The sequence below is a fragment of the Rhinatrema bivittatum genome, chromosome 6 (genome assembly GCF_901001135.1).
Source record: "Rhinatrema bivittatum chromosome 6, aRhiBiv1.1, whole genome shotgun sequence".
NCBI lineage: Eukaryota > Metazoa > Chordata > Amphibia > Gymnophiona > Rhinatrematidae > Rhinatrema > Rhinatrema bivittatum.
The window spans coordinates 262,382,974-262,406,845 of record NC_042620.1 but is presented as its reverse complement, the minus strand read 5'-3'; the positions used below and the strand labels follow the sequence as shown (position 1 = coordinate 262,406,845).

Genomic DNA, 23,872 nt, shown 5'->3' with positions numbered 1-23,872 from the left:
CACCAAGGAAGAGAGAGTCCTCAGAGTGATCATATCTAATGATCTCAAGATAATGACACTACAACAAGTTAATATTATTTCAATGCAAACACGTATCACCAATATATTTTAAATTATATTTTTCTTTATATTTTTGTGATACTATACCGAGTTGAGACAGAGGAGTGCTAGTGTGCATAGGGAGAGGCATAACCAGAAAAAAAAGGACCTATGTACAGATCATTCATGAGGCTTCATCTAGAGTATTGTTTCCAGTTCTGCAGGCTTATCTGTTAAAGGATACAGGCAGAGTAGAGTTGGTCCAGAAAAGGCCTTCTTGAGATTTCTTCTCCTAAACTGATACATCTAACTGAGGCTAGGGAGTGAGCATTTTCCATAGCAGGGCCCATTTTGTAGAATGCTTTTTCATGACAGCTGCGGGCCATTTCTTGCATACAAACATTCTGAAAGCAATGCAAAACAAGCAAAAGGGCTTCGCCAGTTACTAATATTGCTTCCCAGTATTTTTCCAGCAATGGGCAGTGATATTCAGGTTTCTTCCCCTTGCAGAAATCCCAACTTTTTTGCAGAATGCTTGTACGGGATATAAATGTCCCCATGAGCATGCTCAGACTTTAGTGGGAAGGTGACTGGAGAGGGAGTTGGAGGAGAGCAGAAGCTAGAGATCAGTCCTGAATCTCAAGCAACTTAGAGAAGATGGAAAGAGATTTGAGAAGATTTTTGAGATAGCTTGATCTCAAAAGGAGATGGAACAGCTCCCCCATGAGGAAAGGCTGAAGTTGTTAGGGCTGTTCAGCTTGAAGAAGAGATAGCTGAGGGGGGATATGATAGAGATCTTTAATATCATGAGAGGTCTTGAACGAGTAGATGTGAATCGGTTATTTACACTTTCAGATAATAGAAGGACTAGGGGCACTCCATGAAGTTAGCATGTAGCACATTTAAGACTAATAGGAGAAAATTATTTTTCACCCATCACACAATTAAGCTCTGGAATTTGTTGCCAGACGATGTTAGTGCAGTTAGTGTAGCTGGGTTTAAAAAAAGGTTTGGATAATTTCTTGGATGAGAAGTCTATTAACTGCTATTAATCAAGTTGACTTAGGGAATGGCCTCTGCTATTACTGGCATCAGTAGCATGGGATCTTTTTAGTGTTTGGGTACTTGCCAGGTTCTTGTGGCCTGGTTGGCCTCTGTTGGAAACAGGATGCTGGACTTGATGGACCCTTGGTCTGACCCAGCATGGCAATTTCTTATGTTCTTATGTTCTTATCAGTCCAGAGGGAAGGGCATCCCGTAGTATTCCAAAAGGTTGTATCAAATATCTTCTTTCCCAAATGACCAGTAATATTGAGGGTAAATAGAAGTTTTGAGGCTTTTGAGAAGAGGACTCAAGAGACTTGAAGATTTTTGAGAGTTTTGGATTATAGTTGAAGTTTTCTGATTTGTTGGAACCCAGTTTGATATTTTTGTACTTGGGGATATATTTTTTTTTCTTTTTTGTAATTGAAGTTTTTATTGAACTTATTCAAATGAACATAACAGCAAGATGTATTGACAGTACCACAGGCACCGAATAACAACAATAGATACAAGCAGCTTGAAATGGTAATGAACAATAAACAAATAGCATAGTCCCCAGTGAACTGGTTTCATCTGGATTTTTTCCCCCGTTATACCCCCCCCCCCCCAACCCCTGGTCATCAATACTGAAAACGATACATAAGTATGATGAGAAGATATGATGGGATATTTATTGATTCTCAGTCAGCCGAGTTAGGCACATTACCAAGCTTCCATGTTAAATAGTAAGACCAAATGTCCCTATGGAGGGCCATTCTATCTTGACGGGTTCCGGTGAGTTTACTCATATAATAGATTCTATCTAGCCTAGACTTGATGGGTCCAAATGTAGGAGGCCCCTGCTTGCGCCACCAAAGCACTATTTCACACTTGGCGGAGGAAACTACCTGCTGGATCCATCTAATGGCCGATCTGGTTTCTTGGTACGGGAGTAAATTAAGCAAACAACTTTTGGGATCTCTAGGTATGCAAATACGTATTACTTCATAGACAAAGTTAAGCACCTCATCCCATAGTAGGGCTATACTTGGGCATTCCCACCATAAGTGGAAGAAATGTCCAACCGCACCACAGCCTCTCCAGCATAGGTTGTTCCCTCCTGCCCCCACCCCCCCGAGCTTGCATAATCTGCCTCAGAGATCTGTACTTGGACCGCTGCTTTTCAATATATATATAAATAATCTGGAAAGGAATACGACAAGGAAAGTTATCAAATTTACAGATGATACAAAATTATTTAGAGTAGTTAAATCACAAGCAGATTGTGATACATTACAGGAGGACCTTGTGATACTGGAAGATTGGGCATCCAAATGGCACATTAAATTTAATGTGGACCAGTGTAAGGCGTTGCATATAGGGAAAAATAACCCATGCTGTAGTTACATGATGTTAGGTTCCATATTAGGAGCTACCACCCAGGAAAAAGATCTAGGCATCGTAGTGGATAATACTTTGAAATCATCGGCTCAGTGTGCTGCGGCAGTCAAAAAAGCAAACAGAATGTTAGGAATTATTAGGAAGGGAATGGTTAATAAAACGGGACTTGTCATAATGACTCTGTATCGCTCCATTGTGAGACCGCACCTTGAATACTATGTACGATTCTGGTCGCCACATCTCAAAAAAGATATAGTTGTGATGGAGAAAGGCAACCAAAATGATAAAGGGGATGGAACAGCTCCCCTATAAGGAAATGCTGAAGAGGTTAGGGCTGTTCAGCTTGGAGATGAGATGGCTAAGGGGGGATATGATAGAGGTCTTTAAGATCATGAGAGGTCTTGAAAGAGTATGTTGCGCTCAGGGGTGGACCCTTGTCCTGGGTCAGTGGAGACCACCTCCTGATAGGGATCAGAAGGCAACTGCCCCCAGGGGGCGGAGCACTGGAGGAGACAGAGGTTAGGATGAGCTTCACCACTGGAAGCCCGAGGTCCCCCCGGGAGGAGCCCGTAGGGACCCGGGCCGCTTGGACTTAGGTGGGTCTCACAGGGTCTCCTGGAAGAGTAGAATTCAGGTGAGCAAGGTCAGAGTTCAGAGCTCAGTCCGTGGGTTGGTGATGGTCCACAAGGCAGAGGTCAGAAACCGGAGGTCAGACGAGGTCACAGGCAGCCCGAAGTTGGGAGGCAGGCAACAGACAGGCGAGCAGGTCAAGGAACAAGCTGAGGTCTTGAGACAGGCGGCAGACAGGCGAGCAGGTCAAGGAACAGGCTGAGGTCTTGAGACAGGCGGCAGACAGGCGAGCAGGTCAAGGAACAGGCTGAGGTCTTGAGGCAGGCGGCAGACAGGCGAGCAGGTCAAGGAACAGGCTGAGGTCTTGAGGCAGGCGGCAGACAGGCGAGCAGGTCAAGGAACAGGCTGAGGTCAGTACCAGTAAGACAGTCCGGAGGTATTACCTGGGGAGATGTACAGACGAACACAGGAACAAGATGAGCAGGGACTAGGATACAGGAACAAGTCAGGAACAAGATTGGAGCAGAAGAATCCTGGAACGAGACTTGGAACAAGACAAGAGTAGGAACAAACGCAGAGGCAATCTAGCATACACACCGGCTTTTCATTATCTGGCTAAGTGGAAGCTGCCTCTTACCCATAGAAGTAAAAATGTATCTGTAGTTGTGCTCCTAATTTGAATCATTTACATGAGAAGTTTTAACTCGCATATTTTTCTTAGTAATTGTTGGCTTTTACTATTGCGTTTCTGGCCCCGAAGCCCCCTACGGGCTCCTCCCGGGGGAGCACCAGCTTCCAGGATGAAGAGCATCTACGTCCCGCCTGAACATCTGCCTCCTGGCCTGCTATTCATTAGACATTGACCACCTTTCCCAGTCTCCAGCAGGTCGGCCCAAGGGTCCACTAAACAGAGACTCCCATAACATTTACATGCATAAATTGTCATATTTTGTAATGTGAGCGCAATAAGGAAATTATCAGTTTTACCAGTTTAGTCCCCCAGTTTGCCTGGTCTTTCTGCAGCTCAGGAACACTCTCCTGACCCTTCAGGTTAGGGTCCCCCTCCACCCCATCATTCAGACACCTCACGGAGTCAATTTTGCATTTTTAAGATGTTTCCGATCACTTACGGCAGATATTGAGCCGAAGTAAATATATGCAAGTAAAAGACTTTTGGCGCGTCACTTTGACAGCTTTTAAAATAGTCACTTACGTGTTTACATGTTGGCCCTTCCCTGGATCATCCCCTGGCCTGTCCCTGTTTTACATGAGCAAATGTATGGGTGGTCCCTGTTTTACACACCTATGTAGAGGCTTTTAAGATATTGTATACCCATATATGTGCTATCTTTTACGCGTGCATCGTTTGAAAACTCGTCCATATGTGTTTTAAACTACAGTGGCCATTTTGCTTAATGTAAGACAATGGGAGAACATTTTCAAAACATGCAAAAATGTAAATCAATGCCCAAAAACATCAGAAATTGCCAAAACAAAAAATGGCTATTGCTGCCTAAAAATCCATCTAAGCCCCATGTTGGGTGCCATCTTTATGTAACTCCCTGCTAGGATACGTAAAGTAACACCAGGTACTGGGGAATTCCAGTTCTTGCACTGGTTGGCCAGTGGGTTCGGAAAAATGGTCAAGCAGATGATACAGTGGAGCAGGATCAGAGGTTTTTCTGTCTTGCACAGGGAAAGGTCTCCCCTCTGTGGCTGAATAGATAAAGCCTCTCCTTCCCCAAAGTAAATGGAGGTTGTATATTACATGTACATTATTTTAATGTACAGTTTTAAATTGTGTAATAACTGACACATGGCACTGCTGTACATCGGCTATCTCCATATTCAGCACCTGTCTCCTCCCCCCCAAAAAATCTCCCTGATGTCGACAATCCACACTGAAGCTATTTAGGACCGATGTAATAAGATGTGAGTAAAAAATGCGCACTGAACTTCTGCATACATTATTTTTATTCACATGCTAACAAAATAATGAACTCCCAGTACAGTAAACTAATGGTATGCTAATACTTTGACTGTTTAAAAATGCAACCTAACTTGTAAAATGTGCATGATGTATCCATACAAATCTGATTTATGGGTTCAAAGCACGATTTGTACACAAAGCATTTTCTTTGGGGAAAAATCCTGAGAACAGGAACCTGCAGCATGACCTCCAGATTCAAACACATAGACTAACACCAGCTCCAGACACTTTACGCCATCTCTGACCAGGCATTACATTTCCAGCATTAAAACACAAGTAAAGCTTCTGCATCTCTCTGCATTAGTAATACCAGTAATTGCTAATGCCTTCATTAACATGGGGTTTGCTTGGAGGAGCGCTGATTTGTGTAAAAAGACTTAGGTTTATGCGCACATAGGGCCGGATTTTAAAAGGGTTACGCTCATAAGGTATGCGCGTAACTCTTCTAAAACGGCCCTGCGCGCGCCAAGCCTATATTACATAGGTTTCCGGTGCGCGCAAAGCCCCGGGACGTGCGTAAGTCCCGGGGCTTTCTTGGGGTGGGTGTGTCGGGGGGCGTGACGTGATCGGCACATCATCCGTGGGCGTGTCGGGGGCGTGACGCAGTCGGCGCGTCATCCAGGGGCGGTGCCGCGGGCGTGGTTTCGGCCTGGGGACGTTCCGGGGGCATGGCCGCCGCCTCCGGACCAGCCCCCGGACCGGAACATGGCATGCGGCAGCCGGCCCAGCACGCGCAAAGTTACGCCTGCTTCGAGCAGGCATAACTTGTGAAACAGAGGTAGAGGGGGGTTTTGATAGGGCCGGGGGGGTGAGTTAGGGAGGGGAAGGGAGGGGAAGGGAGGGGAAGGTGGGGGGAGGCGGAAGGAAAGTTCCCTCCGAGGCCGCTCCAATTTCGGAGCGGCCTCAGAGGGAACGGGCTGTGCGCACAGGGCTCGGCGCCTGATGCGCAAACAAAAGTACGCATGCGTGCTGTCTTTTAAAATGTACCCCAAATAGTTTACGCCAGTGGCGTAGCCAGAATTTATTTTTTTGGATGGGCACAAGGTTAATATGGATGGGCTGTAGGCATGCAGGTCTGAGACCTACTAATTGTTTTCTTATTGATAAATAATGCCATATACTGCACCCTAGAATGGCTTTCTAAGTAATTTGCAACAGCCATTATGCATCATGCGTGAAACTTTAAAACATTTTACCTCAATTATTTCAAGCACTTATCAGCATTAAAAATTCCTTATTAATCAGAATTTATTTTATATTTTTTGCAGTTTATAAATGCACAAGTATAGAAAATAATCAGATCCAATCATGTAACAAAACAAAAATGAATGTATTCTTTCATGAACCATCTTTGCAGAAAACCAGAAACCTTCTTAAATACAATAAAATATAATTAATCATCAGAACAGGTGCAGCGCAGAGCTAGGGCAATTCACATTACAACTAACATGAAAAAAAAATTTTCAAATTCTGGTGCCACCTCAACAAAAAATAACCCTCCACTGCTATTTTGTGAAGTAACACAAACTCTTGCAAAGAAAGAGGCATCTAGAACCTTGCCATTACAGTCACAGCACTGACTCTCAGGATTCAAATAACAGCAACCTTATGAAAAAGCAGCAATGCAAATGCTACACCAGGCCCTAGAACATTAATACATCACCTACGGGAATAACAGAACAAGCTGGACTACTACTACAGAGAAACTACACACTAGCAGAAAAACTGCATTTCGTTCACACACAGGCAAAACAGAGACCAATCTTTACCTAATATAGAAATAAGAGTCTCCAAATTAGAAACATAAAACCAAAATAGAAAGCCTGAGAAACTAAAGTTTCTGAACATTGGAATACTGAAGAAAGAGCAAAATACAAAAATATAAGAAATGCACATTCCCAAAGATGGCATATATAATATCTCAAAATAATTTCTTTTTTTTTTTACCTTTGTTGTCTAATCTTTGTATTTTTCTAATCAGTTGGTTCTGGTCTCTTTTTCCTATTTTTTCCCTTGACGCTCATTCCTTTTCGGTGTCTTTCTTCTACTACTGTCTTCTTTCCTTCCACACACACACATACGCACTTTCTCTCATAGACTCCCTCACACACTCAAGCTCTCATTCTCATATGCTCTCCCCCACACACACACAAGGTCACATTCTCTGCAGACACACATACAAGCTCTCACTTTCTCACCCATCCCCAAGCTTACATTTTTATGCTCACGCAGACGCACATCCAGGCACCCATTCTCACCCACACACTCAAACCCAGACTCCCATTCTCACCCCTAAACTGATGCTCCTATTCTCACCCACAATACACATATTCAAGTTCCCATTCACACTCACACATGCACCCATTCTCACAGGACAAGCAGGATGGTAGTCCTCACATATGGATGACATCACAGGATGAAGCCCTGTATAGAAAACATTTCTGTCAAAGTTTTTACAAAGCTTTGACTGACACTGGCGCACTGAGCATGCTCAGCCTGCAATTATCCCTGTGAGCCACAATTGTCTCCCTCAGTCTTCTTTTTTCTGCTCTGCAGTAAGCATAGCGGTTAGGAGCTCTGTGAGAAATTCTAACACTTTTTCCTCACGGAAATACTTAAACTTTTACTTCACAAACACTTTTCCCTGCACGGATCTCCCTTCGCGTATATTTATTCGACGCTTGGTGAGTACTATGCCCTGTTTTTTCAGTTGGTTCCTGTCACCTCCCTGGCCTGCCAACCGACTGCGGCCTTCCCCTCTCCCTATGTTGTCAGTTAGCCACACATAGCCTGTGAGTGTCCCTCTGTGACACTCTGCCTGGTTATTAGCGCTAGTGGGACAGGGACTTATTTATTTATTTATTTATTTATTTATTTATTTATAATTTTTATATACCGACATTCTTACATTAAAATGCAAATCATACCGGTTTACATAAAACAGAAAAAGCAGGAAAAAATATTTCCATAGTCAAATACAGAAAACATTTATAATAAAATTGTTAACAAAGGCATAAGGTAGGAACTTGAAAAAAGGTTACTTAACAGAAAACGTAAAAGAAAAAATAGTAAATGAAGCACAAAGAGTTGACGTCGGGGGAGGGGCATGGTCACACATCGCAGTCACCCATTTCCCCTCACCTCCTGATGATAGTTCCGTTTCTTTTTTTATTATTTAAGATGGTGTTCACTTCTTGCGGGGGCCCAGGATGGAGGGTGGCCTCCCCGCTCGCTGAAGCCTGATGGTGAGGCGCTTTTCAACTGCTGCCGGAGCTCACAGTGACATCGGGGGAGGGGCATGGTCACACATCGCAGTCACCCATTTCCCCTCACCTCCTGATGATAGTTCCATTTCTTTTTTTATTATTTAAGATGGTGTTCACTTCTTGCGGGGGCCCAGGATGGAGGGTGGCCTCCCCGCTCGCTGGCGCCTGATGGTGAGGTGCTTTTCAACTGCCGCCGGAGCTCACAGTGACGTCGGGGGAGGGGCATGGTCACACATCGTAGTCACCCATTTCCCCTCACCTCCTGATGATAGTTCCGTTTCTTTTTTTATTATTTAAGATGGTGTTCACTTCTTGCGGGGGCCCAGGATGGAGGGTGGCCTCCCCGCTCGCTGGCGCCTGATGGTGAGACTTCCATGGTTTCCGTTGCCGCCAGGGCCCCTGTCGATTCAGGTCCTTCGATTTCCTCGGTACCCTCGCACAGTGGATGCCCCTATCGCTACCGTCGGTACCCCCTTCAGACCATCCTGGACTCTTAGATGCCATTGGTACCCCTCCCCCCTCGGTACTCTGATGCCATCGTCCCTGCATCGTTTCTATCAGTGCCAGCCATGTTTTTTCATCCATGGCACTGATTTTTTCCTTGGGTTTCATCGGTGCCATCATTGCCCGGATGGATGCCATCGACGTACACCTTGTCTCGTCGCTGCCATCCATGCTCGGGTCGATGCCACCGATGCCTGGGGCACTTCCCTCGATGCCAGGGTCATTTCCATCAATGCCATCCTTTATTTTATGGATGCCATCAATGCCCAGGTCCTTTCCATCGATGCCCAGGTCGATTCCATCGATGGGCATCCATGCCAGGTCGAATCCATCGATGGGTATCGATGTCAATGCCAATTCCTTTGGTGGCATCGATGCAAATGCCAATTCCATGGCTGCCATCGATGCCAAAGTGGATTCCATCGATGCCAATGTCAATTCCATCGATGGAATCCATGCCAACCTCGATTCCATTGGTGCCCATGTCGGTGCCATCGATACCCATGTCCGTGACATGGATGCCATGGACACCATTGGTGCCCGAGTCGATCCAATTGATACCGTCGACGTCCATACCGTCGATGCCCGTGGCCATGCCACCGATGCCGTCGGCGCCCGCCTCCATACATCGATGCCCTCGACGCCCACGTCGTTTCCATCGGTATCTTCGACATTCCTATCGATGCGGTCATCGACTCCGTCGATGCCGGTATCATTTTTCCAATACCAACGATGGTTTTTCGATTATTCGATGCCACATCATTCCCATAGATACTACGCCGATGCGGTCAGTGCTGCATCACTGTCATCATTGCTCTGGCCGAGTCATCAACGTTTTTTTCATATATATTTTTTGATGATACCTTCGAGACCGCTTCGGCTGCCATCGACACCGTCAATACCGACATAGCACCGCCACGTAATGCCCTCGCCTAAACACAGTGCTCCATGCTTTGGGTTCTTATTAAAGCCCCGTATTAGCCTACGACACTACATAGTGCCAGGAGCAGTGTAGGCATGCTGACAGTCCGTCATCAGTCGCCATCCAAGACAGCGAAGGCATCCATCTTGGCGCTGGGGAAAGACCGGGCCGAGCACCGTGGCATGCATCGTCACCAACATGGTGACCGTCCGCCACCGATGCCATCCAGCACATCGGTGCTATCCTTCTCAATGCTGGACAATGCTTGGGCCGAGCAACATCACCACTGCCATCAGCACTGTTCCGCACAGTTTTGGCAGTCCTTGGTGCTCCAGAAACACCTGAACAAGTTCCAAAGAATTTTGCACTTGCATCACGAGGCATCGAGCCGCTGCGACGAGGGCCGGGTTCACGAGCTCGTTAATCAGCTCCCCTATTCCTGAGGTGTGCCCCACCAACATCGGTGGGGGATTGTGGCCCTCCACAAAATACTACTGTGGTTGCACCAGCCATGCTCAGCCTGTCTCCTCTATACCTGCACCACCATACCAGGCATCAGAGTTGAGACGGGCATCTACTCCCTCGATGACTCCTCGAATCCACGGAGCCAGCAATCTTCACCGGTTCATCCTTCGGCGATCCACGTAAGTAGTAAGTACCCGCTTTTGCGGCATTCCCATTGAGATGTGTTCCTAATTCGGGCCACATGGTTCGAAAGGTTCTAGGTCATGTACCTTCCAAGAACCGTATTAGTGTCACATATCGCTATGCCAGCTATGTCAACCACAATACCAAGAAAACCTCTCTCTCATTTCTTTGGGATTGCATCAGGGCATCCTCCATTTTTCAGCAACAAGGCTCTGTACTGATTAATGCTCTGGCTTCTGGTTCCTGCTTCAGAACCAAAGTTCCAGGTGCATTTGCTGATCTGCTAAACATGAGATCCAGCAAATACTGCCTCAAGTGCAAGTCCACCTCGAAGCCTGATGACAGATCTCGATGGCTCCTTGTACAGTACACAGAAATGCAGGTAAGACTTTACCGCTCACACTCCCGTGGGAGGTTACTTGATATCCAGATTACATCAGCCCCTCCAGTTGGTCACTTCCTGGTCTCCCAACTGGCCAGATATCAGAGCGGCCACCCCACCTTGTACCAAGGTTCCTGGTACACTCCCCCAGACGCTACAAAGCGCAGAGGGGGAAAGGGGGGGTTGGGGAGTTTTAATTACACTATTCTTTCTTTCAACAGAAAGTTGTTACTCTCCGCCCATCCTAGACCTCAGAAATACCAACTTTCTTCAGAAGGCACAGGTAAAATGGTATCTCTCGTTACCATGCTTCCATACTGCAGTAAGTACATTACCTCTAATCTTTCTATGTGCTTCATGGTGAGTCAACAATATTACAATCCTAAACTCTGCCGGTTGCACCAGCTTCGGCTACTGGGGTATTCATTGAATCACTATCGTTGAATACTGCTTCTCTGCGGAGTGCAACATCATTCACGCTTTCCTTGCATGGACAGCTGCATAACCACAGTCAGTCCATGCAAGGAGCTCTAACTTCTACATGACTCACTATAAATTTACTAACTGGGATTACTGTCACTGCCATAAATCCCTTGTACAACACTTCTGGACACCACAGTCACAATGATCTTCCTATCCAGCATACGCGCAGACATTCTAATAAATTCTTACATGTCCCTGCGCACATTTTTCCATAACCTCAGCCCCTCAATTCTTCATTGTTGGGCTATGGGGTTTTTTCACTGTGCACTTTCTTCATAGATCCAAAACTGCTATGGGTTAGATTCAGTGAATTTCCATTATCAGTGGATCTAAGCTGTTCAACCGCTTTCGTCCCTCATCCATATTGCAAATCTAGAACCAAAACCTAGTCTGATCCTGCTCATGCTCGCATTTCCTCAGGGTTGTAAGTTTGACCTAAAATCTTCTCAACCCAATATGCTTCTATTCCACTCCAGGCGCAGTTTCACATAAACTTCCTGGAGCTTGTAGCCATGAGTTATACCCTTATGCCTTCCAATACTGCCTCTGCACAAATCTTTGTACATACAGACAGACAGCATAGGGACAATGTTCTTTCCAACACACAAGCACGCACAACCTCTTAGCTGCTCTGCAAGGAAGCTGCGCAGCTCTACCCTTGGCTCTTGCTCACTCTATGCATCCTCGGGCCACTTATCTAAGAGATTTACCGAATGCACTAACAGACCTTCTCCATATAGGTATCCATCCTCTCGAATGGTCTCGGACTACATGTGTGGCGAGAAAAATCTTCTAGCGCTGAGGTCAACCGAACTTGTCCTCTGCGTCCAAATCGAACCATACAGTGCACAGATTCTACTCCCTACACATGTTTCCAATGCGTTCCCATAGACGCCTTTCTTCCATCAAGGGCCTCTTAAATGTGTCTCTTCGGCTGCCTTTCATAGCCAGCACTCTTCTAATGCTGAACTGGGACGGGGTTCACTGTTCCTCATACCCACGTCCTGACCGAGACTAGTATGCTTCCCATACTTCTCAATCTATCATACCAGTAACCAATTTGCCTTCTCACCAATCAGTCACAAATCGTAGACTCACTGATGTTCTCAGGTACTGGTAACGTCACAAAATCTTCCACACATAAATCCTACCATTCAAAATGGCATGATTTACCACATGGCGCATACAAAAGGGTATTACCCTTTTTCTTTTTTTACACCACACTTTTCTCTTGCTCCCTCGGATTCTGCTCCCCAGACATCCTCCACATAGGTACACCTCTGTTCCAATCGGTATATCGTTTGGGAGTGGGGATACCTGATTAACGGTAAACCCCTTCTGAGTCATTTTACCATGGGTTATCCACTGATAGCCGCCTCTATTTTCAATAGTCACGGAATGGAACCTATATCTTATCCTTATAAGTCTCATACATTCTCCGTTCGAGCATTTCCATTGCTCTCATTTCACAGTTTGACGTGGGAAATTTTTTCCCTCATAAATGTCATTTCTGCCAACAGGGTCAGTGAGTTACACACCTTGTTACATACTCATCCAACCCTGCGTTCCTCCGTGACCGAGTGGTTTTTACGTATTCAACTTCCTATCTTTCTTAAGGCAGACGTTGCATCTCACCTTACTCAGAATATACTCTACCCATTTTTCCCAACACCTCTCTCTCACCAGAGAGAGAGGGTTTTTTCCACTTCTTGCACAGTAATAGTGCACTTGCATTCTATCTAGATCGCACTACACTCCATAGGAATTTCCACCTAATTCTTTCCTTCTGTGGCAAGAGTCAAGCTGCGAGTTCCAGTGGGCAAACAGACCTATTCCTCCTAAATGACGGCCTGTATCTCTTTTTCCTACCAACAAGCAGGCATTTCACTACAACACTGTGTGTAACCACACTCTGTTGCATCCGTCCCGGCCTTAATAGCTTCCCCTCGGCCGCTGCTGCTTGTACATATTTATCAGGCTGCAACCTGGAGTTCTTTCCATACCTTCGCAGCCCATTCTTGCTTAGATACGGCTAGCCTGCATGCTCCATGTTTGGCCAGTCCGTCTACTCTTATTCTTTTCGGTTTCACTACCCAGCATCCTTCCACCAACCCGTTAAGGGTTTCAGGATGTCCTCCGTTCCAAATTCCAGCCCCGTCATTGTGCCTTTCGCACGTCTTGGGTGCATTTGGTGCACTCTCGGGCATCCTCAGCTCGGTACTCACCCATATGTGAGGACTACCATGCTGCTTGTCCTGTGAGAAAGCAAGTGTAGCTTACCTGTAACAGGTGTTCTCACAGGACAGCAGGATATTAGTCCTCACAAAACCCACCTGCCACCCCGCGGAGTTGGGTATGTATACGTTTTAACGTTTATTTTAGTTTCGCTTGCGCTTTTAGCTATAAGACAAGACTGAGGGAGACACCTGTGGCTCACAGGGATAATTGCAGGCTGAGCATGCTCAGTGCACTCAGTGTGCCAGGGTCAGTCAAAGCTTTGTAGAAACTTTGACAGAAAAGTTTTCCGTACAGGGCTCCATCCTGTGATGTCACCCATATGTGAGGACTAACATCCTGCTGTCCTGTGAGAACACCTGTTACAGGTAAGCAACACTTGCTTTCTCACCCACACACACAAACCGAGACTCCCATTCTCACCCAGACTCCCATTCTCACCCACACATGCACACATTTAAGGTCCCATTATCACCCACATATACACACATTCAAGCACCCATTCTTACCCACATATTCAAGCTTCCATTCTCACCCAATCACAAACCCAGGCTCCCATTCTCATCCACACACAAACCCAGGCTCCCATTCTCACCTATATATTCAAGCTTCCATTCTCACCCACACACAAACCCAGGCTCCCATTGTCACCCACACACAAACCCAGGCTCCCATTCTCACCCATATAAAAAGACATTCAAGCTCCCATTCTCACCCACACACAAACCCAGGCTCCCATTCTCACCTATATATTCAAGCTTCCATTCTCACCCACACAGAAACCCAGGCTCCCATTGTCACCCACACACAAACCCAGGCTCCCATTCTCACCCATATATACAGACATTCAAGCTCCCATTCTCACCCACACACAAACCCAGGCTCCCATTCTCACCTACATATTCAAGCTTCCATTCTCACCCACACACAAACCCAGGCTTCTATTCTCACCCACACATACATATATTCAAGCTCCCATTCTCGCACACATACAAACCCATATATTCAGGCTCCCATTCTCACCCACTCATATACATTCAAGCCTGTGCACAGCTTCCGCTGTGTGCGGCACTTTTGCTCCCTCCCCCCCCCAAAATAGGAAGATCGATGGACCATACGGCCGCAGGATCCCTTCCCTACATGTGCCATGCAAATGCACGGAATGGCGCGCCGGTCCCGGGTCCCCGTCTTCACCGTGCGGAGATGGGATCCCGCGATGGCCTTGACGGTCCGGTGCTCCACTTTCGGTTCCACACAGGTTATTACGCAGTCAAGTCTACATTTTGTGCTTTATTCTCAATGTAACAAGGAGTTTAACATGTAAACCCGTGGTGTAGCCAAGGGTGGGCCTGGGAGGACAGCTGCCCACCCAATTTGGACCCAGGCCCACCCTTGGCTACACCACGGGTTTACATGTTAAACTCCTTGTTACATTGAGAATAAAGCACAAAATGTAGACTTGACTGCGTAATAACCTGTGTGTGAGTGCACTTTATTACACCGGGGCCTTTTTTAATGGATCTATTCAAACCATCTAATATTTTTCCAGGGACGGAGCAGTTAGTCGATCTCCCATCACCTCGGGTAATAAAGACACACCTGCCTATCGAACTGCTTCCTCAGACCTTCTGGGATAACAACTGTAAGGTAACTATCCAAAAGCCAAGGGAGAATGGAGGTGAAGTGGAAATTCTTTATTTTATTTTCTAACTTTATTTCGGTGCTCTCTGGGAGCAGTGATTTTGAAAACTTTCAGTCAGTGTTTATACTGGTGATATTTTAATGCCCGAGATACCCTTGGAATTCAGAAAATTAAAATTAAAACGTGGCTTTTCCAACAAGCGTTTCATGATGGTGATAGCAATGGGTAAAAAAAAAAAAGAGCTAATAGCAGAAATGAAACATCATTGAGCTGGTCATTCTGTTAATGTTTAGTATTTAGAGGTCTTATTATTAGGTAATTATTATAAGAATTGTATGAAGTATAACCTATTAGTATTGTTATTTTATTAACTGTAAATGTTTGATGTTAATTTTATCTGTTTTTATGTCATTTTGTAAACAGATATGACGGTTCCCACCAAATACCAATATAGAAATTTTAATAAATAAATTAAATAAATAAATTACAAAATAATAAAGTCTCAGCCTGTGGTTGCATCTTTCACTGATCGAGGCCTGCATAAGAATAGATTGAACAGGTACAGCAGAGAGAATAAATAGGGGCTTCTAATCTCTCCCATCCTTTCCCCTCTGGCAGATGATATATGTGGCCAGAAATGCCAAGGATGTGGCAGTATCTTATTATCACTTCTACCAGATGGCAAAGGTGTACCCGGAACCTGGAACCTGGGAGGAGTTCTTGCAGAAATACATGGATGGAGAAGGTGAGATGGCTATAGTTTGCAAGCGATCTCTGTCCTGCCGCAATATCCCTGAGCATTGAGGGGGGGTTCTTTGTTCTATTCCATAGCTCTGAGTATAATTTTGGTTGTGCCCCTAAGCGCAAAGCAACATAACCCGTGCCGTGTTGTGTCAGACCAAAGGTCCATCAAACCCAGCAATCTGTCTTTGACAGTGGCCAGTCTGGGTCAATAGGAAGTGCCAGGCAGATCCCAGGGATAAGCGATAGCCCACCTGGCTAATAATTGTTTATGGACTTTTCTTCCAGGAATTTGTCCAAACCCCATTTAAACCCAGCTATGCCAGATGCCGCGACTAAGTCCTGCGACAACAAATCCCAACACTTGATTGGACATTGAATGAAAAAGTACATTATTTATTTAGATTTATCTCATGCCTTTTCATTGGTGGCTCAGATGAGTTATATTTAGGTACAGTAGGCATTTCCCAGAAGGCTTATATTCTAAGGGCTCTATTTACTAAACCACGGTACTTTTCATGGGTGGAAAATTACTGGGGGACGCACAATGCATTGGTATCACAGCTTAGTGAAGCCCATAGGATTTTTCCCTTTGGTAAATCGCCACTGGAAAAAATACTTTCCCCAGTGAACAATAGTGGCCCCTTAGCCTGAGGCCATTATCTTCTTAAAAGGCCCGAACTGCCTGTGGAATTGCCCCCCAAGTGAAGATAACTCACCCCAGAAGTCCCTTCCCACTTCCCGCACCCCCCACTGTCCCTTGTGGTGACCAAAATGAAAAGTTGTAGAAAGTTAAGGAATCTGGGCATAGGACCCCTCCACCAAACCCCTTCCCTTTTTGTAAAAAAAAAAAACCAACTCCGGAGCTCATCCCAAGCCCACATTATCTCTCTTTTCCTGGGGGTCCAATGGAGCTCAAAGTGTCCTCTAATATTTTCAGGCTGGCGCCGACACGTGCAAAATGATGCCGGTCAGCCACTGTATAATCTTTGCCTCATCACATAATAGAGCAAAGGTTGGACCTTTATCGCCCAGCGCCATTTTGAAAAATGGTGGACACTAAGCTTGGAGCCCTAGGGGACTCTGAGCCCTATTGGACCACCAGGTCTGTAGGGGTCAGGGGAGTGGCTAGGATGGACTGTGTTAGTTTCGGGGGAGGGGGGAATTGACAAAAAGTTGAAGGGGAGGACCTGCACCAGAGTCTCCAACTTTCTAAAAAAATGTTTTCTACTTTGGCCGCCTCAAGGACCAGTGGGGAGATGGGACAAGAATTCTTTTGAGACCTCTACAAAGGTTAGTTACATTTGGTAGGCTCTTTAAATGACGACCTGGATATATCAGGGCGCGTGTTAATAAGGATGTGCATTCGTTTGAAATAAATGTGTAAAATGTAAGGAATTAGACCATTTTCATTTCGTTCCTAGTCCCCTGAAATGAGTGGAGGGCACCCACAGATGTAATGAAAATGTTAGTCTCCATTTGTTCATGTTTTCCATTCGTCATTAGCACAAGTAAAACAGTGACAGCTAGATTGCCCTCCTTCTCTTTTAGATAACGTAGCAACCAAGCAATGCCAGTGAAGACATAGTTTGACTGGAGCCAAGGCGAGAAGTAGTAGGAAAAAAGACAGGAAGGAGGATCTATCAAGGACAATCATATTTTTACACAATATCACCATACACAGCTGGTTAGTTAATTTACATTACAATATTCTTGTACATGTTTACATAACATTTATTACAAACTTTAATAATTAATAGCAAACTTACAGCCATCACAAGACAATGTGTATAGTAAATAGGTACACAGATTAAAAATATATTATTCACAAATATCTATTGTTCACAAATATCCCCAACTTATTCACGTCACTCATTTGTTCACATATCACACATACCAAGCATCATGCATAATCATCCATACATATCCATTCACACAATAAAAAACTAAAATAAAATCACTCAAAAGAGATAAAGAACATCTATCCCAATGTCTTCAACTCTTCACCAATGACATCTGCTGTCAAAATTATTCAATCCTAGTGGGAAATTCCAATTTTATTTCACATTATCATATCAGTTCCATCTTCTACACGTTCCAAATATCCCATTCCAATCGTCCCAACAAGATCCATTGTTTCACCAAATAGGGTTTCTGTAGGGGAACGTGCTCACCCCACAAATCTAAATAACATTCTCAGAATCTAACCAAAGAAACTCCTCATATCGCCCTTCCTTCATAAAACATGAAGGCTAATATACATCCCCTATATCAAAAAGCTAATACCTACCTCCAACTTCATCCAAACTAGGTCTCAAGTGATCATTTGAAATGAAGTTGGCCATAGAAGCAAAAACTCATAATAAAAACTTTTTAAAATATATCCGAAGCAAGAAACCTGTGAGAGAGTCGGTTGGATCATTATTTATTTATTTTTATTTATTTAAAATCTTTTCTATACCGTTGCTAAGTTATATACCATCGCAACGGTTTACATGTAGGCACATATTTAATGTAGGTAAAAGTGTACTATAGTACATTCTAACAGGTGCCGTCAAAGGTTCGGTTACAATATATCATTAGACAAAATAATTTTTAGAGAAGTGGGTCATGACCGAGTGTACTAAAAGTACTTTTACGGGTAAATTTGTCATACATAGTGTTATCAATATGCTAGTTGTGATGTGGGGTTCATAGACTACTCTACTGTATTGTCCTAAGTACTGTGTGTCGGTGCTTATCTGCTTATTCCTGAATAATTTCTATTCTCCCGTCTCCTTGTAAAATGCCTGTTTAAAAAGCCATGTTTTTAAACTTTTCTTAAATGCCTTGAGATCACTTTGTAATCTGATCTCTGGAGGCATTGTGTTCCAAATTGTGAGTCCTGCTAATGATAAGGCCCTTTCCCTCACTTGGGTTAGTCTTGCTGTTTTAACTGAAGGGATGGTTAGATGACCATTAGATGGTTAGATGACCATTAGATGACCGAGGGGTTAAAGGGGCTGTTCTGGATCAGGCAGACTGCCGAGTTTGCCATCCAGGCAGCTAAACTTTCTTTCCAATCAGACCTCAAGACAAAGATTCTTTAAGTTTGAAATTATTTATTTTACAGGTAGATTCTACTTATAATTGTTGCATTTGAAACTTGAGCTCCTAGGCAAAGATCTTTGGTAACTGGAGACAGGGAGAAGCGTGAGGGATATGAGGCTGATTTAGTCTTCAGAAGAAGGCAGTAAAAAAGAAGGTAAAAACTTGATCGTTTCACAGGGTTTTACAGAGCGCTGCTGGCTCAGAAGCCCGCATGGGCAAGACTGAGTTCTCGTCGAGAGCTGCTAAAGGAAACGCCTCCAATAGCTGGGGCAGGGGGGCAATGTCCAGTGGCAGCGAGCCTAAGAACCATGTGACACAGGGGGAGCATGAAGGGCAATCCCTTGAGCCTATAAGGCACCTAGGAAGACTCAAGTTAGATTGAGGGGCATTCGAGCTCTTCCGATAGTCAGAGAAAGTGGAGGGGGGAGGGAGTTTCTCTTAAGGGCAAAGGCTCCTCCTAAAAGCAAAGGCTCACTGACTTTTATCATGGGTTACAAATAATGTTTCAGTATCAAGAATCCTCAGAAGGGAGGACCGCACTAAGCACAGTTAAACTACAGTATATACAGATACAAACATGTACCCACTGCTGGGGACAGAACACTCCCTGTCTGGTATCGCAAGTTACCACTATATCAGTTCTTATATCATTATGCAACAGTGCAAAGTTCATTATAACTGGATCTTTCGACATTCAGGGAGGTTCACGATCATCTCGGTCTCTCAGTCATCCAGGCGATGCCTTCTTCAGAGGGTTTCACCAAGCTGAAACGAGAGACAAACAACACAAAGAGAGAAAGAGTCTCTGGAGTGGACAACGGTCCACGGAGTTCAAGTCTCTTCATGAGGCATGAGGAGCACCACCTAATTGATGGGCCTGTAGAAGATCTTGGCTGTACCTTGGTTCACAGTCTTTACTTCAATCTTGCGAACACGTCCGTCATATCCAGGATAGTTCTTGACGACGAGTCCCAGAGGCCAGCTGTTGCATTGGGTTTGGCTGTTTTTGAAAAGGATGAGGTCACCTTCTCGGATGTTGGGTTTGTCGGATTGCCAGTTGCTTCGATACTGGAGAGTCGGCAAGTACTCTTTCTTTCAACGACTCCAAAAGGACTTGTTTCCATTGACACTTGTGAAGCTCTGTGCCATCAAAGTTTCCATGTGGCACAGGAATGTTAATAGTCTTTTACGTTAAAAGCATGGCTGGAGTTAGGATCAATGGCGACTCAGGGTCGGATGACACTGGAACTAGCGGTCTTGCATTTATGATGGCTACCACTTTTGCCAGAAGTGTGGTTAAGACTTCATGGGTGAATCGAGTTGGCTTGGTTTCTGTTAGCATGGCGATAAGAATTCGGCATGCCATCCTGATCATTCATTCCCATGATCCTCCCTTGTGTAAAGAATGGGGTGGATTGAATATCCACGTACATTTCTGATCTCGAAGGTACCTTTTGACAGTAGGATAGTCAACCTTGACAGATGCAATGTTCAACTCTTTACCGGTTCCTAAGAAGTTAGTTCCACAGTCGGAGTGGATCTGAGTGACTGAACCCCAGAGTTGAGCGTATACTTGGAACCTTCTTGTCTGCTTGTAGATGTAGCCCAGTGCTACTTTGCTGTCCGTGTAAAGATGGATAGCATCAATTTGCATGTCCATTTTGGCTGTTATTAACTCCACTATTTCCACTGCTTAGCACTGATCCACATAATTCCAGATGCGGTATGATGTGGTTAGGCTGTGGTGCTAACTTGGCTTTGCCGAAGATGAAGCCCACACCCACTGTTCCTTCTGCGTCTGTAACTCTCAAAAAAGCTACCACAGCTATGGCTTTTACACGTGAGCTCCTAGGCAAAGGGAGAAGGTCTGGGTGCTGCTTTGTGTTGCAACCATCACTGCCCGACGGCTTCACTCCGCCTACCTTTCCTTTTCTGCAATTCCTCCTGCTATTAATGGACGTCTGGCTCCCACGACGTCCGCCTGCCATCCTCTCCGGCGTCCCCGGACCGGCTTGGGCGCTGCCTCCCGCCATGCTCCTCAGGTACCTTAGGGCGGGCGCGCCGCGCGGGCCTCATTCTTATTTCCTCTATGGCGTGATCCTCAGGGGTGTCCCCCTGTGATGACGTCACGCTGCTGGGATATTTAAGCCTACAGTTTGTTGCTAGCCGTTGAGTTAGCAAGGGGTAATCCTATGGATGGGATTCGCTTTCCATACCCAGCTACTCTGCCTCCAACTTCTATTGGACTCTTTTCTGCTAATAGGGTACACGCTCCTCGGGGGCCTCTTTGCTTCTTTCAGGTCGCTATCAGGAACCAGTACTCGCTCCTCGAGGGCCCATGTTCCCTGACTCGCTGCCTGTGTCCATCTCCTCTTCTACTTGGAAGAATTTGCTACAGACACCATCTGTGAGTACTACTACCATCTACTCCTCAGAGCTGTTTCCCTGGAACCAGGTACTCGCTCCTCGAGGGCCTGCCTCCGTTCCAGCTCCAGTGCCATCTCCTACGTGGAACTGCTACGTGAGTACTTGCCAACGAGTCTTTGCTCCCAGGGATCTGGTAATCGCTCCTCGAGGGCCAGCTCTCCCTATCTCGGGGCTCCTCTATACTTGGGACTCTGTGAATGTCTTATTGAACTCATTTTCTCAGTTCTCTCCACTACAGCACTGCTACTGGAGGAACCGCCGTTCCAGCGCCCTGAGGAATACTAGCCCAGCCGGGCTCCATCTTCTACTCACTACCACCACCTCTGGTGGCTTCACAAACTGTCTAAATAAAGATATAATCTGTGTTTGTGTGTCCAGAGCTGAGCCTGACCTGTGGCCCCTCACGGGACTTCCCCCCCGTGGGCGTGGTCAGGTGCCACAGTGTCCAAGGGTCCACCCAAACCTTACAAAATATAAAACTTTCCATCTCTTTCAGTGCATGAGGTCTTCATGCCACTGATGTTGTAGCTCGCTGCCCCTCATTTGGAATTTTGCATGTCTACTTAGCATCTTTCATGATGCTTTGGTGCCTCTATTGGAGCCTTGGAGTTTTTCCTGCCGCCTTTGCCTTGGGCTGTCCATGTGACTCTTGGTGCTGTTTCGCCCCCTCATGATGTCTTGAAGTGGTCATGCCACCAATGTTGGCGATTTATGCCCCTTTTCTGGGGCCTTGGTGTGTTTTTACCACTCTTGCTGCTGCTTTGCTGCTTTCACAGTACCTTGGAGAACACCTGCCACTACTGGAACCATTTTGTCCCTTTACAGTGGCTTGGGCTATTTGCGCCACTTTTGTTGCCACTTTTTCAGGTTTGGTGCCTTGGAATGCTCTTCCCCCCTTCTGATGAGGTCTACCCACAAATTTTATTAGAATTGATTAGCAAACCTCAATTTAGCAGCCCGAAATAAGCTGCTCTGCTTCCCTTCATTGACTTTAATGAAAAAGAAATGAATGAATAAAATGAGCCAAACAAATGTTGGTGAACTACAAAACAAATAAATGAAACAAAACAAAATGTTTACCTCTGCACATCCATACGCGTTAATGTTCTGATCCTTCCAGGGAAAGTTAGCTACAACTGCAGAGCTGTAGCCAACTTTCCTGAAAATAACGTGGCTTGAGAATTTCATGTAAGCCATATTTTTATTTGCATTAGATAAACTACTAATGAACTGATTTGCATGCTTGCAAATCAGCTGATTACCATACTCGTGCTACCGGGGAGAAGATAATGCACGGTATTTGAAATACCATGCTTTATTACTGCATTAAGTTATTTACCATGCGGTAAACATTGTTTACTGCTCAGTAAATGCCTAACACAGTTTAGTAAATGATCCTCTAAGTTTGTACTCAAGGCAATTTGTTTTAAATCTGCCCCATATTATTAGTACTATTTGAAAGGGTAAATAAGTGTTCCCTTCTATAACCCCTGTATCAAGGGAACCCCTTCCCAGCCCTGGGGAGCCCAGTCTGGGGACAGAATAAACTATAAGGCCAAACTGCTTGAAGACACTTCTAACACTGTCCACAAATCCAAGGTCTACATTTTACTTGGGCTCCAAAAAGATAAACGTTTATTGTAATCCACAAAGCTAGAAGCAGAAAGGTTTTCAAATTCAAATCACAGTTCAGAAGCTTATTTAATGTAGTTGTCATCTTGGTCAGATCAGAAAACTCCGCGTTCACCACTTTTCTCCTCCCAGCTGTATCATTTGTATGCCGGAGCCTCTGTGGCTCCAAATCCTTTTCTTCACTGCACTTCTGGGCAGCATCTCCCATTACTCGCTCTCTCTACATAACCTCTTACTTTAGGACAGTAAGGGGCCCTGAAGATCATTTATTTCTCTGTTACAGACATTCCCCCTCTGCTCACACTTCAGAAAGCAGCTCATATCTAGGCACACACTCCAGGAGCGGCATCAGAGTCTGTACACCCCCGGTCCTTCGGGCATAATGTTAGTCCTCAGCCATGTGATGACCAGAGGTACCCCCCTGCCCCCAAGATCCAGCCATTCCCTCCAACACAGTTCCTGAGCGTAAGTCCAAACACAAACTTCTTTCCTTTTCTCAGTATTCTCCATTCAGCATCAGCTCACAATCCAGCTTCTGCATACAAAAGCAGCTCTTAATACAGTGCACCCCACCTCCACCTGGTCCATTGTTAACTCACACCCACTCTGTAGGTCCTTGTTAGCTCATACCCACTCTGTAGGTCCTTGTTAACTCCTACCACTCTGTAGGTCCTTGTTAAATCATACCCACTCTGTAGGTCCTTGTTAACTCCTACCACTCTGTAGGTCATTGTTAGCTCATACCCACTCTGTAGGTCCTTGTTAACTCCTACCACTCTGTAGGATCTTGTTAGCTCATACCCACTCTGTAGGTCCTTGTTAATTCCTACCACTCTGTAGGTCCTTGTTAACTCATACCCACTCTGTAGGTCCTTGT

At 45.2% G+C, this 23,872-nt stretch overlaps 1 protein-coding gene across 2 annotated transcripts in view; it reads left to right on the top strand.

Annotated features, from left to right (window-relative positions):
* LOC115094214 (sulfotransferase 1 family member D1-like) overlaps window positions 1–23,872 on the top strand; it is a 43,478-nt gene that overhangs the window by 8,727 nt on the left and 10,879 nt on the right. For both annotated transcript variants that reach the window (XM_029607027.1, XM_029607028.1), the window contains exons 4-5: window positions 15,013–15,110; window positions 15,724–15,850. In XM_029607027.1, coding sequence (XP_029462887.1) covers window positions 15,013–15,110; window positions 15,724–15,850 — 225 coding nt within the window. The remainder of the gene's footprint in view (window positions 1–15,012; window positions 15,111–15,723; window positions 15,851–23,872) is intronic.